The sequence below is a fragment of the Argentina silus genome, assembly GCF_951799395.1.
Source record: "Argentina silus genome assembly, chromosome: 6".
Taxonomy (NCBI): Eukaryota; Metazoa; Chordata; class Actinopteri; order Argentiniformes; family Argentinidae; genus Argentina; species Argentina silus.
Window position 1 is genome coordinate 12,669,828 of NC_139660.1, and position 23,659 is coordinate 12,693,486.

General features: G+C 39.4%; 3 protein-coding genes across 3 annotated transcripts; 2 read left to right on the forward strand and 1 right to left on the reverse strand.

The window, feature by feature from the left end:
• Positions 1-4,300: 4,300 nt before the first annotated feature.
• Positions 4,301-7,264, reverse strand: serpinc1 (serpin peptidase inhibitor, clade C (antithrombin), member 1; the record flags this gene model as incomplete). Its single annotated transcript, XM_083671021.1, has 7 exons — positions 4,301-4,483; positions 4,726-4,790; positions 5,139-5,313; positions 5,406-5,624; positions 5,902-6,039; positions 6,355-6,570; positions 6,890-7,264. The coding sequence occupies 7 exons, from the start codon at positions 7,262-7,264 to the stop codon at positions 4,301-4,303; spliced, it is 1,371 nt and encodes a 456-aa protein (XP_083527147.1).
• Positions 7,265-9,616: 2,352 nt separating this feature from the next.
• Positions 9,617-14,886, forward strand: atpaf1 (ATP synthase mitochondrial F1 complex assembly factor 1; the record flags this gene model as incomplete). The annotated part of the gene is made up of 9 exons (XM_083671056.1): positions 9,617-9,831; positions 10,690-10,798; positions 11,049-11,102; positions 11,454-11,516; positions 11,644-11,694; positions 12,040-12,087; positions 12,455-12,550; positions 13,735-13,842; positions 14,120-14,886. The coding sequence occupies 9 exons, from the start codon at positions 9,617-9,619 to the stop codon at positions 14,300-14,302; spliced, it is 927 nt and encodes a 308-aa protein (XP_083527182.1). The 3' UTR covers positions 14,303-14,886.
• A 635-nt stretch (positions 14,887-15,521) lies between these two features.
• rab3b (RAB3B, member RAS oncogene family) lies at positions 15,522-23,531 on the forward strand. The gene is made up of 5 exons (XM_083672263.1): positions 15,522-15,618; positions 16,542-16,766; positions 20,266-20,384; positions 21,204-21,328; positions 21,975-23,531. The coding sequence occupies exons 2-5, from the start codon at positions 16,542-16,544 to the stop codon at positions 22,160-22,162; spliced, it is 657 nt and encodes a 218-aa protein (XP_083528389.1). The 5' UTR covers positions 15,522-15,618; the 3' UTR covers positions 22,163-23,531.
• Positions 23,532-23,659: the final 128 nt, after the last annotated feature.

Below are 23,659 nucleotides of genomic sequence, written 5' to 3' on the forward strand. Positions count from 1 at the left end.
AGTGTCTTTGAAACATTTTGATCTAGCTCTGACAATGTATCTGGGATCAGGATTGAGATGATTGATTGTAATGGTGGACAAACTCATCTCCCTATTGGAGCAGGCTATGGAAGAGGAGGAGCCAAATAAGATATTGTGGTTGTCATAGCACCCAAGAGAAAGCAGAAGCCCATTGATGCCATGGATGTCCCATTATGAGAGGATAGATAGATTAGCTTGCATGCTTGCTCTAGTAGGGTGTTCTCCTGGAAATCAATCAATAAAGCCGAGGAGGCTTCCTGGCAACCAAAGGAATTTGGAGAACAAGAAAATGGTCTTATTTCAATCCCTTGTGTGGAAGCCAAAATAGCTACGTAAAGCACTTATAAAGAACTTTGTAAAAGATATATATATATATATCACACATGCATATTTAAGCAGAATTTGTTTTTGTATTACATTAAAGAGAACCTTAACAATAACAAAAATGTTGAACACAGATATAAGGTTAGCACAGTGGATTGGCTGTTACTGTTTTGAATTATTATCCTTTTTTTTTTTCCTTTTTTTTTTTACACAGAGCTGTGAATCATTTGTGGATGTGACAAGTATTTTTAATGAATGGGTGTATGCTAGCAAAAATAGCTACTGATTTGTCCACTGGGTTTTCTTAACAAAATTAAGAATGCATTACAGATACACCACAGTACACCTCTGTCTATACACGTCAGGCAAAAACAGGTCAACATATGTTACAAATATCAGGTATTTTTGTTTACTGTTTTTAAGTTTACTCTTTGTACGTAGCGGGTAAGATTATGGGGTTTCAGATATATCATTGTGCTTGGGCTACAGCAAAATCTTAAAGCAAGCTTTATTTAGTAAGTGCAGCTTAACAAAGCTTAAATGTATTAACAACATCTCTTTCATTATGTAAATAATAATGCCAAAAGGGCAGTAGCAATGCAGTTATTATTTTATATTGAAACATGTATTGTAAGACAATAGGTAAGACTTGATAATGATTGCAGCATACTGATTACATTCTTCACAATGCGAACGCTACAGCCTATGATTAGGGGACGAATCCTTACTTGAGATTTGCTTAAATCATTCACAGATGGAAGGCTTGTGAAAAACAGAGGTCTCATGCCCCTAAGCAATTCTGATAATGGCCACATCTGATAGAATTTACACCTGTCTCTTTGAAAAAAAACATTTTCGGTAATGTAATATTTGCTTTTCTGATGGGTTCAAGTTTTGATTTTGTATTGCCTTTGATGAACGTTCTATATTGTTATTTAGGACAATGTTGTTGGTTTTTTTAGGTTTGCAATAACAACATCCTATGAGTTAAAACATTCCAGTGCTTACATACAGTAGCTCTCTAGCAAAACTTCAATGGAATAATTTTTAATGGTAAATTTTCAGCTACAATACGATATCTTGGGGCCTTACATAAACCGTGATTCTGGAAAACCAAGAATCCAGAAAAAAAATCTGTTCCTGTGTTGTTTGTAGTATTTGCTCCTATTACAAATCATATAAACTATACTGTGTGTAGCAAAAAATATGATTTTGTTATTTATGAAAAGAGCTGTGCAGGAATTATAATTTTTACTACAAAATGTTCCAGGTTTGTTGGATCCCAGTTAAGTTTGAGCCTTGGTTTGAGTAGCACCTCTCCTACACAAGGATTTTGGCCAAGATTGATTATTGTCATGTTTCCACCTTTTACTCTGTCTTTTGCTTATCATTCAAATGATTAAGACTTTTATGCTTAAACTGTGCAGAAGAAAAAACTGTGTATTTGCATTGTACATTTTATTATTGAATCCTTACTGCAGAATGCAGATCAATTAGAGGAACAAGCCTGCTCTTACCTACTGTAACCAGTTTCAGCAAGCAACAGATTTAAGTTAATTTTCCATTGTCTCCACTTACCTCTGCATGTCCTGTGAAGTTTATTACTATGCTAGTGAAAGGGCGTTAAGACAGATATTTTTTGCCGTGGTTACACCTGGAATTAACATGGGACTTTTGTCATTTGATTATCACATCACTATTCAATTGCAGTTCACTGCGTCTTCACCTGGTATTAAAATACAAAAATGTGCCTCTTATCCGTCCCTTGTGCCCACATTTTGTCCGAATCTTTTCTCCACCATGCGTCTTTGACTACCTCCGTAGGTGGTCAGGAAAATCTGATCACAATCAGTTCACAACACATCCTTCAATTGTCTACACCTGTCAAAACATGTGGGCACAGTCAGAATGTGGGCACGATCTGGATACAGATCGATTGTTTTTTTTTTACATTTTATTCAGGTTTTTACAGATCGATTGTTAATACCAGGTGTAACCATGGCTTTTATAAATTCAATAACTGTTTGGGAAAACATGCTATAACCCATCGGTCCAACTGTGAAAATACCCATGTTGTCTAGGAGAAAATGTTGAAAAAAAAAGTGGTAACACTTTCCTTTAAGATTGCCTTTATAAAGGTTTTATACAAAGTTTACAGTATTGACTACCAAGTGTTTGTTTGATAGTTGGTAGGGCTGTACAGATGAATCGATGAATACAAAAGATGAAACAACTTATGCTAAAAAAAAAAAAAATCAGACTAAGAACAAGAAGTTAAAGCGAGAGTGAGTGACATGTAGCCAAGTACCAGGGGATCTGGGTTCAAGCAATTAGCACCCTTTTGTCTTAATCTATGGGAATGGCAATTGCACCTTTGATAACAGTGGCCATCATGTCTTTGTGAACTTGTAAAGTACCGTGTTACTCATTGTTTAGGCACCACTTTGGGTTTCTTGTCTAGAAATGTTTAGAAAATCTCTGACCACCTGAATTGCAAGGTAAAAAAAAACAACCCATCAATTTCCACACCAGATTCATCGGTAGATTAATCGACAAATCGGTACAAATGTGATCATCATTTTGTGCTCGACAAATAGAGCCTGTATATGGCTACACTGTTATGCTTTATGAATGCATTAATAAATGCTTACAATGTGCACACCAACATATAAACCCTTCATAAAAGCAATTATGTAAAGTGTTACCAAAAAAAGTAAAGATCAGGAATAAGAATGATGGTTAAATTGAGCCCCATTTTGGCTATGCATGCTGTCATCGTCATAAACTTTCAATGCCAAATGTGAGAAATATAATATTTGCTCCAAAACATGCCAAATAATGATTAGCTGACATTTAATATATTCTACCTTTTATTTTGCTATTATGTCTTTGTCTTGCTGATTAATTGAGGTCTAGAGAAATCATTGGTCTTATCAGATATTTTTCACTTTATTTTTAACAGTTGTCTTGTGAAATGTGTATATATGAAGATGCATACAGTACGTATACCCAATTTGTTTTCCTCACAAAATGCTCAGAATGTTCAGAAAGTCATATAGATATATCATTGACTACTCAAGAACATTCAATAAAGACACATTTGATTTGACCTTCAAGTGTATCCATCAACAAAGTATATCTTTGAGTAGTAAATTAATCTACAATATTGTGCATTTTCGTTGTCAAAAGGTACAAAACCAGTTTTGGTCTTGGAAGATGATCTTGTAGGTTATATATAAAGTTCCTTTTTATTTTGCATGGTTCTGCTCCTTTAAAAAAAGAAACAACATTTCCTGATTATATTATATAGGGTAATACTTTGGGGTGGTGGTAAGATGTAAGTTGATTTATTGCTTGGGGTCATTTGCAACGCCAAAGGTTGATTTGTTAATTGTTTTTGATAATGTGAAATGGGTTACTTCACAATGACCACTATATCATTTACAAGTGGAAATTCAGTCCATTCTCCTCAAAGGAAATAAAGCACTTTAAGTGTTACTGTGAATGGGTGGTTTTATTTCTATGAATATTATATTTCAGAGGCCCAGATTGTGACACTGTAACCTCAAGAAATGATGATAATAAAGAAAACAAACTAATTGTAGCGTGTTTAAATGTTTGAGAGGATGTTTATAACAGTGCCTTCTGAACATTTGATTTAGTGTAATTTTCTGGTGTTTGAGAATCCTTTCACCTGTGAACAATAAGGCCAAATATAAATCACAGATTTGAAAGATTTACCATTTACCACAGAAAGTACTGTCTTCACATACAGCACAAGTGGTGCACTGTTCATCCCATTCAATTTATTTCAGATGAAGAACAGAGAGCAAGAATAGGCAGTTATATCACGTCTACATTGGTGGAAGACTTCGTAAGGAAGACTTACTTACTTAGCTGTGTGTGTGTGTGTTTGTGTATGTGTGTGTGTGTGTGTGTGGGTGGGTTGGTAACATCATTGGCTGCTGGCGCAAGGGTCTGCCACACGTCCAGTGAACACCATGGTATTGATAGTAGACTCTCGGATGAGCAGGAGGAAAGGCCGGTTGGCGACAAACACCTCCCTGTTGAAGTTGATTGAGCGACCAATAGCCACAACAGCCGTGGCTGCAGCTGCCTCACTACCTTCTTCATTCACCTGGAACAATTATATGTTATTGATTAGCCTACTGGACATTCCAGTCGTAGGCAAAATATGTGTTTGAAATTGTTATATTTGAAAAACTTGAGGTGTACTTGATTTAGCTTGCCTTGCATGCAGTGTTTGCACTTCTGAGACTATTCCACTGGTTCCATTGTGCCTTTTCTAATCGACTAACAGCCCTTCTTTTTACCATACAGATAAATAGATCATTTTATTTTAGAAAATATTGTACATACCTCTAGGAATGCTTTATGGAATGCATCGGAAATGTATAGGTCATTACCCTCGTCATCGAGAATGCCTTAAAATGAAGCACATGGTTATAGCACAGTGCCAAAAATATAGTAGGTATTCGCCCTTGATCAGAGTATTTAATGTAGTGCAAGGTTAGATCCAAAACATGATAACGATGCACAATTTGACTCGGCTAGGTCTGTCTCATAATACTTTGATTTACTGCACCATTTTCTATGTATGGAGTTGCGTTGACAGAATGGCAGAGTGGTTACATTGTGTGACTTTTGTGTGACAATTTGTCAAGGAGCAATTGCCTAACAGCAGCATAGGAACAAATGTTTTCTGCTGCACCTTAAGGCCCTGGCAACGCAAAGCAGCTAGTAAACAGTAATACAACTGTTCATTTGTATACCTGGCAGGCTGGCTTTCTGGGATTGGAACAGATCCTCAAGACCCATGGCCTGCAGTTTCTCCTTCAAACTGAAGCTGTCCTCAATGCGGAAGCGTGGCACCTGCACTGACACCGTGGTCTCCTTCATAGCATCTAGCCAGCCAGTCAGTTTCTTCAAATCCAGATTTTTCTCCACCTACAAAGCAACACATACAGATTGGATGTTTAGTATAATAACTAGTGAATATGTTAATATGCTCCTAATACATAATAGCACACAGGACCCACCTCAGACAAGGGTGTATCTTTGAAGGGCAGGATCAGCACCATGGTGATGTCCTCTCCTCTATAAGGCAGCTCAAGCAGCTGAACTTTGTCTGCCGTGAACCTGCCGTAGCGGAACTTAGTCTCCTGGTACATCATGGACAAAGAGCAGGTCTTTGACTTACTGACAAAGAAGTCGGCCTTGAAGACATTCTCTTTGTCAAATTTGCTTTTCCACTGACCCTGTGAGGCAGCAGAGGAAACAGAAACAGGGATGAATGGAGGGCAGTGTAAGAGAAACTATTAGTGCGTCAAGAAACACATTTATCATAGAACTATGATCCTAACTGAATTCAAATTCAATATAACAATCTATGGTGAAGCTTTTTAGGAAATACACTTAAACGCAGAACTTTGACAAGGTTTCTCGCAAACAAAATGTTATTTGGGTTTTCATAGTGAAATTTGTTTCTTAGATCAAGAGGAGAGAAGCAATTATACTGGACACACTGCAGCATACCTTGAAATAGATAGTATTGACCAGCACCAGCACAGTATTGGAGTCTAGTGCCCCCACTGGCAGAGTGTCCTGAATTTTGTTCTCCGTCTTATTTGCAATCCACTCGTTGATAGTCAGCCGTGACAGCTCTGGCTTCTCCTGAAAGATGGACTCATGGTTGTAGATTGTTCTTCCACCATATCATTGTCAATACTACTTTGGTAACTGGAATGTGATTACTCAGCACTGCAGACTACAGATAAATGTATCTGACTACAGATAAATAACAAGTCACCCCATAGACCACTTCCAACTCTGGTTACAAGCCTAATTATTGTATACATATAAATACTTGTACTTAGTATTTATAGAGTTTGACATGGTATTTGTACAACTTATTGTGAAACAGCAGAATGTGATGCAGTATAAACTATAGTACACTATAAACAATGCAAAAGTGCTAAGGATAATGACCTTGAAATTGAGTGGCATGAGTTTGGCTCCATACACTAGCTCACTGATATTCTGGTATGTATCGTTGAACACAAGGGACTTCTCTCCAAACAGACGGTTGGCTGACACCAACTCTGTCGTCTTGTCCTTCTTGCGATACAGGCGACAGTTCAGTTTAGCAAAGAAGAAGTGCACTTGGTCCGACGTCTTCTCTTTGATTGTGTCAAACTCAAACACCTGAATTGAGATTCATAACATACATAATAACACTGTCAGAATCATGATATGATTCATTATGCTATTGTTGTCATGATGTCACAAGCAGTCGTTGAAGTAGGTGAGCCAATATGTATGAAAGTCCATTCATGACAAACTGCAGAATATAAACATATACTGGAGACCACAGTTGGGGTGAAATCCTTTTAAATTCCATCAATTCTGGAAGACAATTGAATTCTATCACAACCATAGCAGTATCACATAGGTCTTATGATCATTTAATGGGTGACGAAGTGCATTAAAGCAGTACTAGCAGCCTACACCTCAGGTCCCTTACCTTCATAATCTGCTCCAGTGTGTTGTTGCAAGCACCCAGTTTGGTCATGGCAAAGGCTGTGGAGATGCTGATGGGGGACATGAAGATGTTGTTGTCGCTGGGCTTGCTCTCAGCCAGTTGCTTGAAAAGGGACAGGGCAAAACGGCTGTTAGCCTTGGAAAGCTCCCACACCCGAGGATTAGTGGACTCAGGAACTTTCTCTTTCTCTGTGTCAGCTGTAGGGGCTTCAGCTTCAGCGTCAGGGCTGCGGTAGATGCACCTGGGCTCTAGGGGGAAGTCCTTGGGCTTGGCGTTACAGATGTCGTGGGCAGCCTGGGCGGCTGAGAGCAAGGGGAGCAGCAACCCCAGAGTCCACACATAATTGGACAGCCTCATCCTATAGAGAGATCACAGAGAGATATGGGGCTAGGTACTGTATATGTTTGATCAGCAGCTGATTTAGACCTTGGAACCCAGGTGAAAAAGACCATTTCAACAACAAAAAATCTGAAATTGATTAAAACAAAATAAATTAAAAAAACACACAAAAAACAACTGAGAAGACCTGTTGGCATACATATTCATCCCCTTTGCTGTGGCACTGCAAACATTTCTTCAACAAATGTCTTTAATAAGTTGAATTGAGTCTGAGAGCAATACTAATAATGGTAGTTCACACCATTTCAGACTGAGTACCCTTTTCTGTGTTGTTACCTACTACTTAGCGGTTGTGAATTTCATGTCCAAATTATTTCAATTGAAGTAACTTCAAACAATTCATAGAACTCCACTCTTGTTCTAACTTACTTTGCAATGATTTGGGAATGAACTTGAAATGCTAATCGGGGGAGACTGACTCCAACTAAAGTTGGAACTTTTTAACAAACACACACTGAATCAGTCAGTCATTTAATCTTACAAGTCTTCAAGTAGAATGTACAAAGAATAAATAGTGGGCTCAGAAAATGTCAAAATGTATATTTCTGTTGGGAAGCTTTGAATTTGTTGTCTTTTCAATCAGCTAGGCACTGACAAAGTATGGTGAATCTCTTGAGTAACATAACATGCAAATGTTGACAAGCTGCCTAGCTTATGTTAAGAACTTTGGTACTCTAATGAAAAGCTCAATAGAAATAAAGTTGTTATTATTATTACATCTTCACATTATCAGTTGCATCAATCAAATCAAATCATTTTGATTCATCATGAGGGTTAATAAGGCCTTACCTGCAGGAGTATATTTTTCTTGTTAATGACTGTGTGGGACCCGAATATTGGCTGTAAGTTGAGCTTGAAAGTCAATCTCTCACAGGGGACAGGGTCAGTGCCCGGCAGTGCATGATGGGGCTGGAGAGAGGACAATTTACTCAGCTCAACCTTTGAGCTATTGATTGCTTCAGTTTTGTGTGGACTGATCCAGTTAAGCAAGCTCTTACCTATTCACAGCTACTTATCTACATGAAATAAAACAACAGCGCAACAAAGTAGCGGACTGGCCATCTGGAGCACCGGAAAAATTCCCTGTGGCCAGTCCATCTGTGGGCTGCGGTGTCGGTGGATAGGCCGGTAGATAGGCCGGTAGATCCCCCCCGTCAGCTGAAAGTCCAGGGCTATATTGCTGTCCCAGTCCGTCCCTGGTGCAATACATTAATACACATGACAATGACAACAGTAGTCGGGAGTCCAATTTTGCCTTTATAAACTGTTTCTAATCTGTGATTGTGGTATATGGTAGTGTGTGTGGTGTGTGGTGGTGCCAGAAAAATAAGCCTCAAGAAAAATGCTACTAATTGCAATACCCTAATGCTCGTGTTTGTCACAATTGTAAAGCATATAGTCATATCAATGATTATGAATCATTTGCCACCCTAAAATTAGCCTTGATTCCATCTAGGCCACCCCATTTTCAAAGTCCTGGAAATGCCCCAGTCTTGTCTAACACAGCCTTGGCATCCTGAAGTTTGCTCCCCAACCCAGCCTCCACCCCCTTCATCAGCCTTTGATCCAGCTTTAGTAGCCTCCAACAGCCTCCAACAGCCTCCCCAGTTGCCCTGCCCTACAAAGTCTTATGAGCCGACCTCATCTAGCAGATTCCAGGCTCTCCATATTGGTCCTCCCTTATTATAGGCTCCTCTACAATACTTTCCTCCCATGGTACACCCCGCACTCCCAAACCACCCCAATATACTCCACAATGATTAACTACCCCACACTCTCCACCCCACTACATCCTCTCAAAATCTCTCGGCAAGATTGCTGCCCTGACCCTAACCTTTGGGCAGTGTCTGGGTATGAGATTACCCTAACCCGTATGCTATGTTGTTTTTTTTAGTAGTAGAAAATAATTTAAAATCTAGGAAGTTTATCAACAATAAGAAGAACAAATGATTATTAGAGTATAATCACAGATATAATGATATCATCTGCACTCATAACCCCGGAAATATCTTCTTTTTAAAATATTGTATGTATTATTATTTATTCTGATTTACTTTTTTAATTATTTATATTATATTTGTACAATGTGAATTTACTAATTATGTCTGTGTCCTGATGAGTGTTTGAAAAGAGGTACTGGTGACAATGTACTGGTGACAATATTGTTGTCACTATGTTCCTATGTTATTGTTTATATTGATGATTCTTGTCAATAAAAACATTTTAAAATGTGAAAAATGCAATAGAATCCTTGTTCTCGGAACGAATGTAGATCAGACGTTATTCCTATTTATACCCGGCACTTTATAGATGTGCGACCGAGGGGATGGAAAAATGGCGGCGGCCGTTGTGCAAATGTCATGTTTGTACCGGGGGATGTTAGCGGTCAGGGCAACAGGAATTAGACCGCTTATCCCAGGCCTGGTACCGTCGCAATTCAGAGCCTTTTCTTTGAAGAAAGAGCCAGAATTGGAGGACAACCCATATTACAATAAATATCAGGAAAAGATCAGGAAGCTGCGAAGGTACGATCAAAGTCAAAATGGAAGTGACGCGTTATGGAAGGGCTGACCAGCTAACCGATGTTGAATTTCCAAATTTGTTAAATTAGGTAAAGGCTTTTAGGGTATGTTTTAGGTTTTGGCATAGAGACTTTGTCAGAAAGTCCTTTTAGTCTCTCCCTTACTCAGCTAAGCATGCTTGGAGCAGCAAGGTGTGTATGATGCAAAGATAATGCAAACCTATGCACCCTCTCTGCTGGGTAAATAGCAAGCTAGACATTTTCATATTTATTGAAATACCCTAGATTAGGATTTTGTTTGTGCCACTGCTCTACACGCGGACCGGACATTTTCACAAGTGAAAGGAAGGAAATTGCCCCCTCCCTCCCAAAACGTAGAACCAAGACGTGTTGTGTGGCACTGTTAGAATTAGCTTATGCAAACATTTTCTGAAGTTATGTTGAATTGAGTCCATTTGAGTGGACGCCGGATAGCGTCCTCCTCTGTACAGTCCTGTCTATGGACAGAGTCGGAGACTTGTAAAAAATAAAAATTACCCCATACACAATTTGTAATAAAATCCTTCTTTCACTAACGTGATGGTTAATCGGGTGGTTGTCCTTTGACGGGCACCACGCTTGCCAAATGTCTCTTGCAAATAATTTGATAGCAAGTAAAGGGAGTTAGCGAGCTAACTTTGACCAAATCCCGAGCTCGCTAACTCAGTTAACTAGCTTCGTATTATACCCCTCGAATAGTAGAAAAGTGGGTTTATTCGTTTTTTGGAAGGCATCATCTATTTGGCCAACTAGTGTCAAACTAACCTACTGCTTTCTAATTGGCTACATGTTTACTGACCAAGGCTTGTCTCATTCTTTAAAGTGCCAAACCTCAGGAGTTCAAAATTCGACTTGAGACACAAAATGAAGTCAAGAAGGAGCCGCTTGGACACTCCAAGCAAGCAGAGTTTATCAAACTCATGGAGCAGGAGGTAGGTGTACTGTATTATGGAAGAAGCTTAAATCTGTGATTCGCTAAACGCTAAAGCGAATTGGCTGACACACCAGTCGGGGTAAACAGCACTGAAAACATTTTGTTTACCCTGAGTGGTGGGTCAGCTAATTCGCAATAGGCTTTAAACTAAAGTGACATGACACTAGTGTGGATTGAGTTAAATTGTAATATGAAAACACTCTCATCAATTGGATCTGAAATGAATCTCTTTCGTTTGTTGTTTGCAGTTGGAGAACCGTAGCAAGCAAGCTGCTGGCTCTAGTGGATTCACCAAAGATAAGGTGAGAAATAAAGCAACTTCACTTGACTAACAGCATAACATGAGTTACTCTGCCTTTGGCCTATGTGCCGGGACATTTTTAGTAACCAGTGTCAAGACCTTGGTTTGATGTTACATTTGAAGGTTGACACACCCGGTGCAGGGCAATATCCCCACACTGACCCCAATAACTGCCATATTCCTAGACCAGATGGCGTAAATGCCCCTTACCAGCAATTGAACACAATTTAGCTGTATCCCCTAATCCAGTCACTAATTAGGTTTGACTCTATTTAGTGTCACACAAAAGCCAGCAGAGGGATGCAGGGTGGTATGGTTCCTCTTATAATATATCTGTTTTGGGTCTGGACAGACCCTAGGATCGATTCTTAATCTGGACATGACCCAGGACAAGTCAGCAGGAGAAATTGGGGAGGTAAGTGTTTAGCCTATGTTTGAGGTTAGATAAATCAAGGTAATATCTATGTACTGTATAGAATGTTGGGTCAGAGGATGGAAATATATACTATGTATTTTGTATTGACTGTTATTCCCTTTTTCAGCTCTGGATGCAGTATTATGGCAATAAAGATACCATAAGTGCTGTCATACCGGTACGGTTGCACTTACTAACTTACTTAACTTACTCAGAATCCTTAGTGTGAACCTGTCTGTGACTTGGATCTAGGCTGATAATTCCAACTCTGGGCCTCTGTTCATGAAGTGTGTCAGAGTATGAGTGCTGATCCTAGATCAGCACTCCTACCCTAGAGCTTTTTAAATATGGACTCTGCAGTATGAAAATGTTGTTAGTCCAGTATCTAGTGCAGCAGGATCAATACAATTCCAGAAAACACTTTTGATAGTATTGCTCAACATGCATGGTAGAGCATAAGTAGAAGTAGATTCTACAAATGTAAGTGTGACATTTTGCCCTAACTCTTCATCTTGTGTTTTAGGTGGAGATATTTGAAGTCATATTCAACAGAGCCAAATCCTGTCCCTCCGTAAGCATGCTGTACTATCAAAATTACAATTGCAGATGCAAAAGTGTCCACTTGGTGGCAGTAATGTAAGAATAGAGTGCTAAATTCCACCAGTGCTGTCATACATTTTCACCTGATTATTATTAGAACAAGTAATTCACGTTTGGACTTAAACTTGCATTGTTTTGCAAAAAAATATATTTTGTGGGTAGTTCAGAAGGTTGATATTGTGTGTCCAATTTCTAAACCATTTTAACAGAATGGACTTCATTAATGACAAAGCAAAGCAACACCTTTCTGCTATTATGTCATCTGATTAATAGGTAAAGGAATGTAAAAAGACAGTAGTCAAGATACATTTTTATAGCTGACTTCCCTATGTTTACAGTTCCTCTATGCGTTACCCCAGAAGGAGGGCTATGAGTTCTTCCTCGGACAGTGGGCTGGCCAGGAGCTTCATTTCACATCCCTCATCAATGTCCAGGTATTGCTTTGCTTCCTTACATCGTCACTTCTTCAAAGAGAGAGATATCCTGATATAGTCCTGCTCCAAAAACAAATCATTAAGAGTCCAGACACTTACAGTAGGCAGGGGTTTAATACGAGCACACCGACATCGCAGCGGGGTATACCTCAATGCCGCTGCAGCAGACAGACGGTGTGAAGTGCTGCCGAAAGCCACCACAAGGTGGTGACGAGCTGTGAAGGATGTTTGAGAAGAGAATAGTTTGCCTCATCAGCTTGCCTTATCAGATAGATTGTCCAAATCAAGTTTATTATTGCAGCTCATGAATTGCAGAGATGAAGAGTGGAAATGGTTTAAATATCCGGTTATTTTAACGAGGGTTAGTGCGAGTGAAAAGCATGAAATGATCGGGTCTCCAGTAAATGACACAAGGCCTACAGCTGATTCACCCGAGTGCACGTGTCTGGACCTGATAAACAGCTCTGATCATGAGAGCGTGGCATGTATTTGTCAATATATCAGTCCCAACTCATCCAAACCTGCACTACAATCTAGCAGGAGCATATGCCAACGCGCACCATCGCATATAGGCTTTAAGAATAGCCTAACCAGTGTGATATCTAGACTGCCAGAAGCAAGATGGTAGTTGCTCCACCTTGTCTTCTGATAGGGTTGTTGGAAAGAGGCTGGGGCTTGTTGAGTAGAGGCTAGGGGTTCAAATAATAAAATACCCCTTTATTATGATGAATATGACTTCTGAATATCTCAATTAGTATCTTACCTCATCATAACCAAAAAAGAACGGCTTATTACACTATTGTTAATACTTTTATTGTCATATGAGACTTTGTAAACAAATGATTCATAGTTTTGAAATGTAAAGATTGCTTCAAATTGATGCTTCAATCAATGCGTCAGATCAAAGCGAAAAATAATGCAGCTCGAGCACTACAGATATGCCATAAAAATCATGTGGTATTTGCATATGAATATGTATTTTCTCCATTCTTTAAGTTTTTGTTTGTGACCCGGTATGCAGAAGTCACTGAGTTGAGGCTTTAAAGATTAAGATGCAATTCTGCATTAAGTGGAATGTGAAATGCATACTTACGGAGTGTGCAAGTCTTTGGTATGTAGTAACCAATTCTGAATATAGCCTACAGTTCTTAATATTGACTGTGTTTTCCCTGACCCCTCAACAGTCCATGGGAGAGCATGCCCCCAGTCAGTTGATCCTCTACCACTACTCAGACCTGCAGAAGGAGAAAGGCATAGTACTCATGACAGCTGAGATGGATGCTAAGTTTATAGTAAGTCACTCCACCTGTTTTTGATGGGATTGGCCTGGGCAAGATGGTGATGGTGCAAATGGTGCAAATTTGCTGATCTTTGTGGGCAAGAATGGGTTTATGAAGAACTGTGATTGTAGATCAGTAAGTCTGCACAGCTCCTTACTGCTGCTAGATGTATGTGTCTCTTGATGCACATGTTTTACACAGGTTGCTGTGGGACTGGTCAAAGTCAACCTTTGTTTGGTAATTTCTTGTACAGAAAGATTTTAATAGATGTTTATACCACACTTTGCAGACTGTACATCAGGCCCAATGCTTGGCCAATCAGGTCCAGCTGTTCTACGGAACCCATCGGCAGGAAACCTTCAGAAAGGTGGAGGCCTTCAACCACAAACCAGCAGACTTCAAATACATGTCGGTTATCGCTGAGTTGGAGCAGAGTGGCATCAGCCCTGCAGCCACCACAGGGAATTCCTAGATCAAGAAAAGGAGCTGGACTGTTAAATTGCGAGCTGATGTACCATAGAGAAATTATTCAGATTTGCAATGGAAGGCAGCAATTCATTTGGAACCTATTCATTCTTCTCCAGTGATTTTATAATTTGTGTAATCCTTTGGAAATTATTTTCTGACCTGGTTGAACAGAATTTTGAAATCTCCCTTTTGAAATGCATTTCCTCATCCCTGTCCATCTACTATAGCACACCCCAGTTTTCTCAATTTGTGGTCAGTTAGAACTCTGCAGATGTGTGCTCCAAATCTGTTAATAATTATTTGGTGTAAAGTAAGGGTACATAAGTAGGCTTTGTTTTGGAACATAAGTGAGTATACAGTTTTGTGTACATAAATGTCTAGCTTTTGGTTGAGACTTGATGAATTGTCTTAAGATGTCTGAAGATTATTTTTCCCTTTTAAATTGTGCAGTACATTACAATGTTATGTGGATGGTATGTCTACAAGCTACTTGGGTGAAAGAATGTCTTACTGTCCACTTATTCTGTTGCATTGTGTGACCAGTGTTCTATCACAAAGTTACAATAAATTGCACATCAGAATGGTTCACTAATGCGCAAGGACTGATTCATATTTATATATTCATGACAGGACATAACATATGGAAATATACCATTCATGGCCATGAATTTATGCGTATGACTTCTGGATGCGTCTGGTTAGACTATTTTTGGTTGGTTTACTGGCTGGTTTGTTTAATTAAATTATTGTAAACAAATGGTTAAGCATTTGAGTGTTAGGCGACTCAGCCTTTCACCCTAGACCGGTTTATACGATCTATAAATAGGTATTTCTCAGTCATGATAAAATAATAAAAAGTGCCACTGCCTTGTGTGTGAGTCATAGACTATATGAAGAAGATGAACATTCCTTTATTCTGATAGGGCTGCTGTTAACCTATAGCAAGCAAGCGAGCCTGTCCGCAAAATGTGTTCATTCACAGCATAGTTGTTATATGTAGGTTCTTTCTTGTAGGGGAGGTTAGACACCTTTCCAAATATTCCTCTTGCTCCACCTTAAATGCATAATGATAGACGACAGTGCTTAGGGCTGTTTGCGTTGTTAACGTAAGATACATTCATTCATTTGCTTCCTTAACCCAGACGTTGACATCCGACGTCCATTCCTCACTGGTGATTGGATACTGTATGGAGACAGACGCCGATTCATATCAATAATCAAGACCCTCGACAACGAATTTACTCCATCAGGTACACAGCTCAATTTAGTCAGCAAACCAACGAAACGGAAAACGAGGAAAGGAGAAACACCCATATAGAGGTAAGTATTGCATTTATATATTGTCGTTACCCTTATCATATAAACCCAGCAAACAATATCGATCATAACCGCAGTATTTGACCAAAGACAAAATGGAGAGAATATAGCAAAATATAGATTTGCATACCCTACACCTGTGTCTCAAGCGGGCAAATGTTTACCATTACAGGCTTAGACTACAGACTACAAAACATGTTAGTTGCCTATTTTCTTATCACAAATAGCCTCAATTGTAAACAGTATTTAGAATACATATTTTGAATAAAACGAAGCACACCTGATCAACCTGTTTCCTATTTGCACTGACGCAAACCTTTGGTCGCCTATTCTAAAAAACTGTGACGTCACCACCAAATAAATCCCGATAGTAGGCTAGTTAACGTGTGAAGCCTTCAAGCCCACCTTACTTATTTTATATGAATGCTTTGCTCATGCGCGTCCTATACTTGGTACATTTAGAAAACGAATAAAACAGTTGTTTCCATTTGAAAATGGCAATTTCACAATTATGGGTGAGGTGAGGTTGCTTTCAATCTTTTTATATCGATTTATTGTGACGACAGTATGGATTTGGAGTGCCACTAGTAAAAGTCGCCTACAGGCTAAGTAGCCTATATCTGACATGTATTCTGATCTACAGGGACAACAGATGTCAGATACAGAAGCCTGTATATAGGCGACTTTGGGTACTACTAGTTGCTGAGAGTGATACATACTGTATCTAGATCCCACACGACAAACATGGTAGAAAACATGTTAAGACATTAGCTCTAATATTTGACATTCCACCACTATACAGTGCACTGTGTCTCACTGTAGTTGCTTGAGCCAGAATATTAGCATGCGCTTGAGTGAACACATGATAGCATCATCAACCTCTCTCTGACTCATCCGTCTGTCACATGCTCATCAATGGTCCCCAGATGGCGAAAGCAGACCAGCGCTTCGGGCATAGAGATGGCTCCGACCAGAACTTTGACTACATGTTCAAGCTCCTCATCATTGGCAATAGCAGCGTGGGCAAGACCAGCTTTCTGTTCCGCTACGCCGATGACTCTTTCAACAATTCTTTTGTCAGTACAGTGGGCATCGACTTCAAAGTCAAGACCGTTTACAGGAACGACAAGAGAGTGAAACTCCAGATATGGGTGAGTTTAGTTGCCCCTATTGTTTTTAAATTGATATATTCTCACTATGGCTGTTGAAGTGTTATCTGCTGCCATCATGATACAGGTGATGCATTATGCTGTTGTTTGTGTTTGGCCTGCTTATCACACACACACACACACACACACACACACACACACACACACACACACACACACACACACACACACAAACACATTTGCCTATTCACACACTTAAATGTGTATACACACACACACATGCACATTGATGAACCTACAGTAAGTGTCACATATCTACATCCTCCTGTCCTGTCTTTGGTTGTCTCCCAACAATAATGCTTCAGACAGAGAGCAATCTTTCCCAGGAAAATAAAGCAGACAGAAGCTTCTGGTGAGCTTGCATCATCAGTGATGATGGTTGTCATGACAGCAGCTCCTCTTCACACTACTCCCCGTCAGCTAGATCCTCGGAGGCAATTAAAGTGGCCCCTTAGGGTGAGGGGGTAGAACCCTCAGAGGATACACAGGGACCAGGGTGTGTGTGAGTATGTATGTATGTATGTATGTATGTGTGTGTGTGTGTGTGTGTGTGTGTGTGTGTGTGTGTGTGCGCGTGTGTGCGCGTGTGTGTGTGTGTGTGTGTGTGTGTGTGTGTGTGTGCGCGTGTGCGCGAGCGTGGTGAGGGATGCGTGGCAGGCAGACAGACAGACAGAACTGCCGTAGCAAATTGCAATTTGTGATTAAGCAGAAAGCGGTAATCAGTGGGGATTGATCCTGTCTGAATGCACTACTGGTGCTGGTAAAAATAGATGGTACCGGCATACACTCAAAACAGCTGCAGAGCAATTGATGGTGGCAGGAACGACAATCAGCAAAGCTGCAGTGCTATATCCCACTGGGTCTGAAACAGGCAGCGCCATAAAAGCAAACTCCAAGGCGCACTGTTGTCATCTGCTCATTCACTGCTTTTTCAACCAATGTACAATGCAGTGATATACACAGGCTACAAGGCTGTAAGTTTCAACATCTACACTAGCTTACCATTTAGAATGCTTGGCTAATACATTGCTTCATTCTATGTGAAAAAAGGTTCTACCTAGAACCAAGGAGGGTCCCTGTTGGAGAACCCTTTGAAGAACTTTTAGTGCCATTTTTCAGCAACTATTTTTCGTGTCATGTCGGACCTATGGACGGTCAAAAATCATTGGATTTGATTGCTTTAACTCAATGTTGTCAGGCTACTGTAGCCTATATTTTATGCGGTAGGGAAATGTAACAAAGTGGAAAGCAGACAGTGGCAGTGGTTATAAACAACCCACACAGGATGTCATGTCATTCTAAAAGCTTCCAGAAAAAATGTGTTTCCTAAGCCCACTATCAGGCATATAGACGCGTGTGCTTACAGCGTTTGTAGCGGGTTTTTTTACAGTAGGCTATAGCATAGTATTTCAAAGCAGCTCAAAGACAGTATTATTTGAAAGCAATCAATGTCTACGTTGGTGAACCAAAGTAGCCTGTGGGCTCCAAAATTAGGAGAATGGGAATACAGTCAATATAATTTTTTAAAAATCAAAAAGAGGAAAACAAATAACTGAAAAAGACAGTTAGCCTCCATGGGGTAGGCTGCATATTGTAGTTTGTTTTATAAATACAAAATTAAGTTTGTGGGGATGAGTGATTGGTGGGTTCTCCCTTAGAGACAAGCCAAATTACCCTTTTGTAAGAGTGTATTATGCTATTGTGTAAATTCAACTTCATTTTCAAGGTTTTTTGACCTCTGAATTGCATGATTAATACATAGATTAAAAGGCTAAAGCAATAACAAACAAACAAATAATATAATACAATAAACACAGATTAGGAGTTGGCATTCAAGAGTTTTCTCATGTCGGGGATAGCAAATCTTCTGTGACGTTCAGTTCTAATTCTAACAGGCCTAAATTTGTCCAAGCCTTGTGTTTACCTTCCTGAGGTTGAGTTTGTAGGTTGTGGTTGCAGGTAGTATATTGAAACATTGCCATGTGTGAGCAGTGATGCAGCCTATATGTTGTTTCATTGTGTCTTCAAGGGTAAGAGTATTGGTGGTGGGTGATTGTGATCGGTCATGGCAGAGTCTATGTCACATGCTGTGTGTGATCCTTATTAATTAAATGAAGTGTTACTGTAGGCAGCCTCCTGCACTCTGCCTATGTGCATTTGCCAAATGAATGAATGCAGAGGTAGTGAAACGGCAACAGATCATCATTAGTGTGAAAGTGAATATTGCACTGCTAAATTTAGAAAAACAACAACACTAAAGCCAGCTACCTTCTGTAATCAAGATTAAATTACAATGCATGCATTACAATGACTTGAAGCCAGCAAAAGGGATTTACAGTTAGGATATTTACTCCTGAAATTACATTGAGAATTTGATGGTTTGCTCAGGTGGGGAGGCAGGAAGATGGATCTGTACATTGGTAATTGGATCAATAAGATTCAGTCTTTGATCAGATTAGGTGGTGGTTTATGATCAGAAGCTGTCACATGGCACTTTAGCATTTAAACCTCCCCTTTCCTCACAATGAAATTGAGAGGGCGCTGACAAGGGATTGCTTTTTCTCCTTGTTTAATTTCCTTCATGAGTACTTACTTATCTATCGAGAGAAATAGGTCAGATCCACATGCTGGATGTTCACCGGCAGTTCATACACACTTCTTTAATTCCTTAGGCTATTGAGATGCACCCAAGATGTCCACAACGATCGAAGACGCCTCCTGCCACGGGTTTACAGCTCATTGCTGATCCTTGTTAGCAGCGCAGCCACATTTGATCTTTAATTAAATGATAATTGGCAAATCAAGAGCTAGGGCGTGCAAGTGTTCCTGTTTTGATTGTCAGTGTGAAGATGCAACTTCAACACTTCACCACATGTGCCATTCGTTGAGGTGAGAAAGCCGTGGGTTTTGATGATTCGCCTCTCTTTACATTTTACAGATGTAGTGCCTAGCTTGTGAGTTTTATGGATTTTGCCATGGCAACACTTCCTCAGTGAATAAGGCTTATCTTGGTAGATTCAAGATAAGTGTATTGGCATAGCTTTCCATCAAAGCTATCTCCCTTTCCTCTCAATTCTCATAAAAATCTCTTAATCCCCACCAGTCCAAATCCGGGTCTGTGTCAGAGATCTGTTTCCAACTACAAACAGTTCTGTCAATTGCATTTTCTTGTGCCATTATCATAGACATGGAATGTAAATAAGCATATGATGGTGAACATTTTTGTCTGCAAATTACAGATTTCTCTGGCTGTGCAAATGTTTAATATATGTGGTAAATCTGGCAACAAGGCAGAATAGGTTTGTAATTGTGATATATTCACAATATCACAGTTATATGAACAATATATTAGAGCTTCAAGTTTTTCGTTGACACTGCAGTGAGTGGTTCTTAACAAAGCACTGGTTAAGCTGTTCAATGTCCTAATTTAAAAAATGACTAATATTCCTCATAACATACAGTGTAAATATGTCTTCTCTAGGATACAGCAGGGCAGGAGAGGTACAGGACTATCACCACCGCCTACTATCGTGGAGCCATGGGCTTCATCCTCATGTATGACATCTGCAACGAAGAGTCATTCAACGCTGTGCAGGACTGGTGAGGGCGTTCTGCTGAGAGATCAGCGCTGTGTCACAATACCCTGAAATGACCTCTCCTTCCTCTCGTTGGCTTTTGTTTTGTTTTATAGGTCATCGTCAGATCGACAAACTCCCTTTTTTTGTGTACGGACCAGTGATGCTCCAGTACTTACTTTATTGTCAGATCAGTGATCATAAAGGAAACAAGATGAGGGGACGAATGTTTCATTTTATCAGTTTTGAGATGCAGCCCTTCTGTGATCCAGAAGGCTGTATTAGTAAAAGCCTGCCATATGAATGATATTTGTATTTGTACTGGAAATTAATTATGGAATATATATTGCAATATGAAGGGAACATAGTTTGGCTGAAACAAATCTGATACAAGAGAAGAAGAAGAAGTCAATTTAGGCTTTTGAGATACGTCCGTACTGCATAGTTATCAAATCAACTTTATTTATATAGCACATTTTGTACAAAGTTTGTAATATAGTGTGCTTTACAGTAAAAAAGGAGAATAAAAACAAGAATTAAGAAGAATAAAGATAAGAAAAAAACTGCTGCAAAGACTGATAAGAATAATAGTTCTGATATTACGAACAATAGTTCTGTCGTCTCAATGCATTAGTTATCAGTCTCAGGGTGCCAGTGATGATACACTAGCTTCCAAGTCAAAGATGACTTTTAATGATACAAATAAATGACTCATGATGACCAAATAGTCACCATAATAAGGAGATGCTGTGGCAGAATGCATTAATATGTATGTATGTATGTATGTATGTATGTATGATTAGATTTGAATAAAGTGTGTCTGTGTCTTTGTGTCTGTTTGCAGGGCTACCCAGATTAAGACGTACTCGTGGGATAATGCTCAGGTGATCATGGTGGGCAACAAGTGCGACATGGATGAGGAGAGGGTGGTGCCCGCAGAGAAGGGCAAGCACTTGGCTGATCAATTAGGTGAGTTAATTGGTGATGAGGGGTGGAGCACTTTGTTACCATACTATCACTCAATTGCCATTTATTTTTGTTGCAGTATTGCCTTTGTATGTTGGTGAATACTGACAGGATTCTAACAAATAATGGCTGACTCATTTGAATTGAATCAGAACTGACTGCCAGCAAGTCCACATTGTGCTAGCCATATAATTTCATATACGATTTGCATTTAATTGGTAGAGCTACATTGTTGCACACTGTAGGTAATTGATGTCACATTATGTAGCATTGTGGTGAACAAACATCAACAATTGTCCTCTGTGGCAAACCGCTAATAACATGAGAGAGATCTCTGCTCCTGCTTCACTGTAAAGAGTTTTCCCATGGGGTGATGCTATACAGAAAAACGACCATATGTGCGCTTGTTTCTATGTGTTTAACACATGTGTTGTGCCACTTATACTTATCTATAGCTGTGAACTATTTGCTGCTGATGCAAACATTAATGATGTGTAGTCTGTAATGTGTGTACTTCAGGTTTTGGTCATCCTAAATTCAGTCAACTCAATTTAAAGAGTGTAGTGAAATTCAAATCATGAACCAAAAAGTCATGGACCAAGAAGATAGTGATGAATTTCAGTTCACTTCTTGAATTTACTGTCTGCAGGGTTTGAGTACTATGAAGCCAGTGCCAAGGAGAACATTAATGTCCGCCAGGTGTTTGAGCGGCTGGTTGACATCATCTGCGTGAAGATGTCTGAGCGAGTGGACATGGAGCCACCCATGGCCCCGGGAGCCAAGACCACCAGACTCACCGACAAGCCCCCCCAGCTACCTCAGAAATGCACCTGCTGATCACACCCTTTACGACACTGCTCTCATTCCACTACTGTTTCCTTGTTCTCTCATGTTGTCTTACAATTTTACAGTACCGCAAACCTCTTTTCAAAGGTAACTTTCTCACTCACTCTTCCTAATTCAGTCTGAATACAAACTACCAATAAACACTACTACTAGTCTACTAATATTACTCCTCCCACTTCTACTTCTACTTCTACTACTACTACTATAACTATTACTATTACTACTACTACTAACAATACAACTACTTCTATTTAGCATTTACATGTTTCACCCCTAGTATACCTTTGACCTCTAGGTTCAGAGGTCAAGGATCTCCAAGCAGGGGGTATACAGGTAAGCACAGCACTGCCTCTCAAAAAAAAAGAAGTGTGTTCACCATACAAAGAAACACAATGCCACAGCTGTTCATGTCACAAGATTACAGGGTTGAAAAGATAGCCATTCTAGGTGCATAAGCATCAAGTTCAGAGCAGATGACATCCTTTCATCCTGCGTTAGAGGGAAAGGCTGTCTCTTAAGCAGTGAATTTAAAGGTAGACTCAGCGATATGACAGCCACGAAATAGTGGGGCAAATTTGGCAGAGATAGCTTACATAAAGCAAGACAATTCACACAGAAGCCTTTTTGTCACACGCCTATAATGTTGCACTGCACTGTGAAATGTCTTGCTTGGGGTGAATCTGAATCTCTGAAGTCATCCAACTTCCATTGGTAACTTCATATCACTGAGTCTTAGTTAAACTAATATAACATGCCCAAGCCCACTAAAGTACTTTCTTTTGAATATATGCGGTGCAGTTTTTTCTTTAAAAGGCTATAATACAACTGTAAGATGGCCAATATGTTTTGCACAATACTAGCCAATGCCATTGTCAAGGTGTTTTTTGAGACACTGACTGAGTGACTACTATAGAGTTCTTTTTCCTTACCCGCCAGCTAATATAGTCTTGTAGCTGTCATGTTTACAGTGTTTATTTCATGAACATGTGTGTTTTAGATGAGCAATATGTTATATTGTTATGTATGACATATAATTGAGTGTTCAGTTGTAAGGGTTTGATTTGTGTACATGTTTCTTGGACAGATGAGATGTGTGATCTTTTAATCATGTGAAGTCAACCAAGATACATTTGGTAAAATGGGAAGAAACTGAAAATATTGAAATAATGTTAAGTATAGAAACTGGTCTTGATATTGACTATTATGACTACACAATGTGAACAAAATGATTCTGCCAAAACGTTATGTATGCAAGATAGCACGTTCTGAGTGTACTGTAACTTCCCAACATGCATATTTTCTGTTGAAAAATGTTAGATATAAAATGATACTGACAATGTCTTAATATAATTATTTTTTAAGTGAATTTGTAAATGATAGAGTTAGAATCTATAATGGTCTTTACTGAGTATGGATTTATTTTTATGCTGTATATCATGGGAAGAATATAGACAGTTTATGTAAACTTGTTGTCATTTACAGTTTAAT

What these genes read in the sequence shown, in the direction of transcription:
- rab3b (XM_083672263.1), top strand. Translation starts at nt 16,542, where the DNA reads ATGGCGAAAGCAGACCAGCGCTTCGGGCATAGAGATGGCTCCGACCAG. An exon ending in GAGTGAAACTCCAGATATGG is followed by an intron (nt 16,767 to 20,265) that starts GTGAGTTTAGTT and finishes TGTCTTCTCTAG; the next exon opens with GATACAGCAGGGCAGGAGAG. An exon ending in GCACTTGGCTGATCAATTAG is followed by an intron (nt 21,329 to 21,974) that starts GTGAGTTAATTG and finishes TACTGTCTGCAG; the next exon opens with GGTTTGAGTACTATGAAGCC.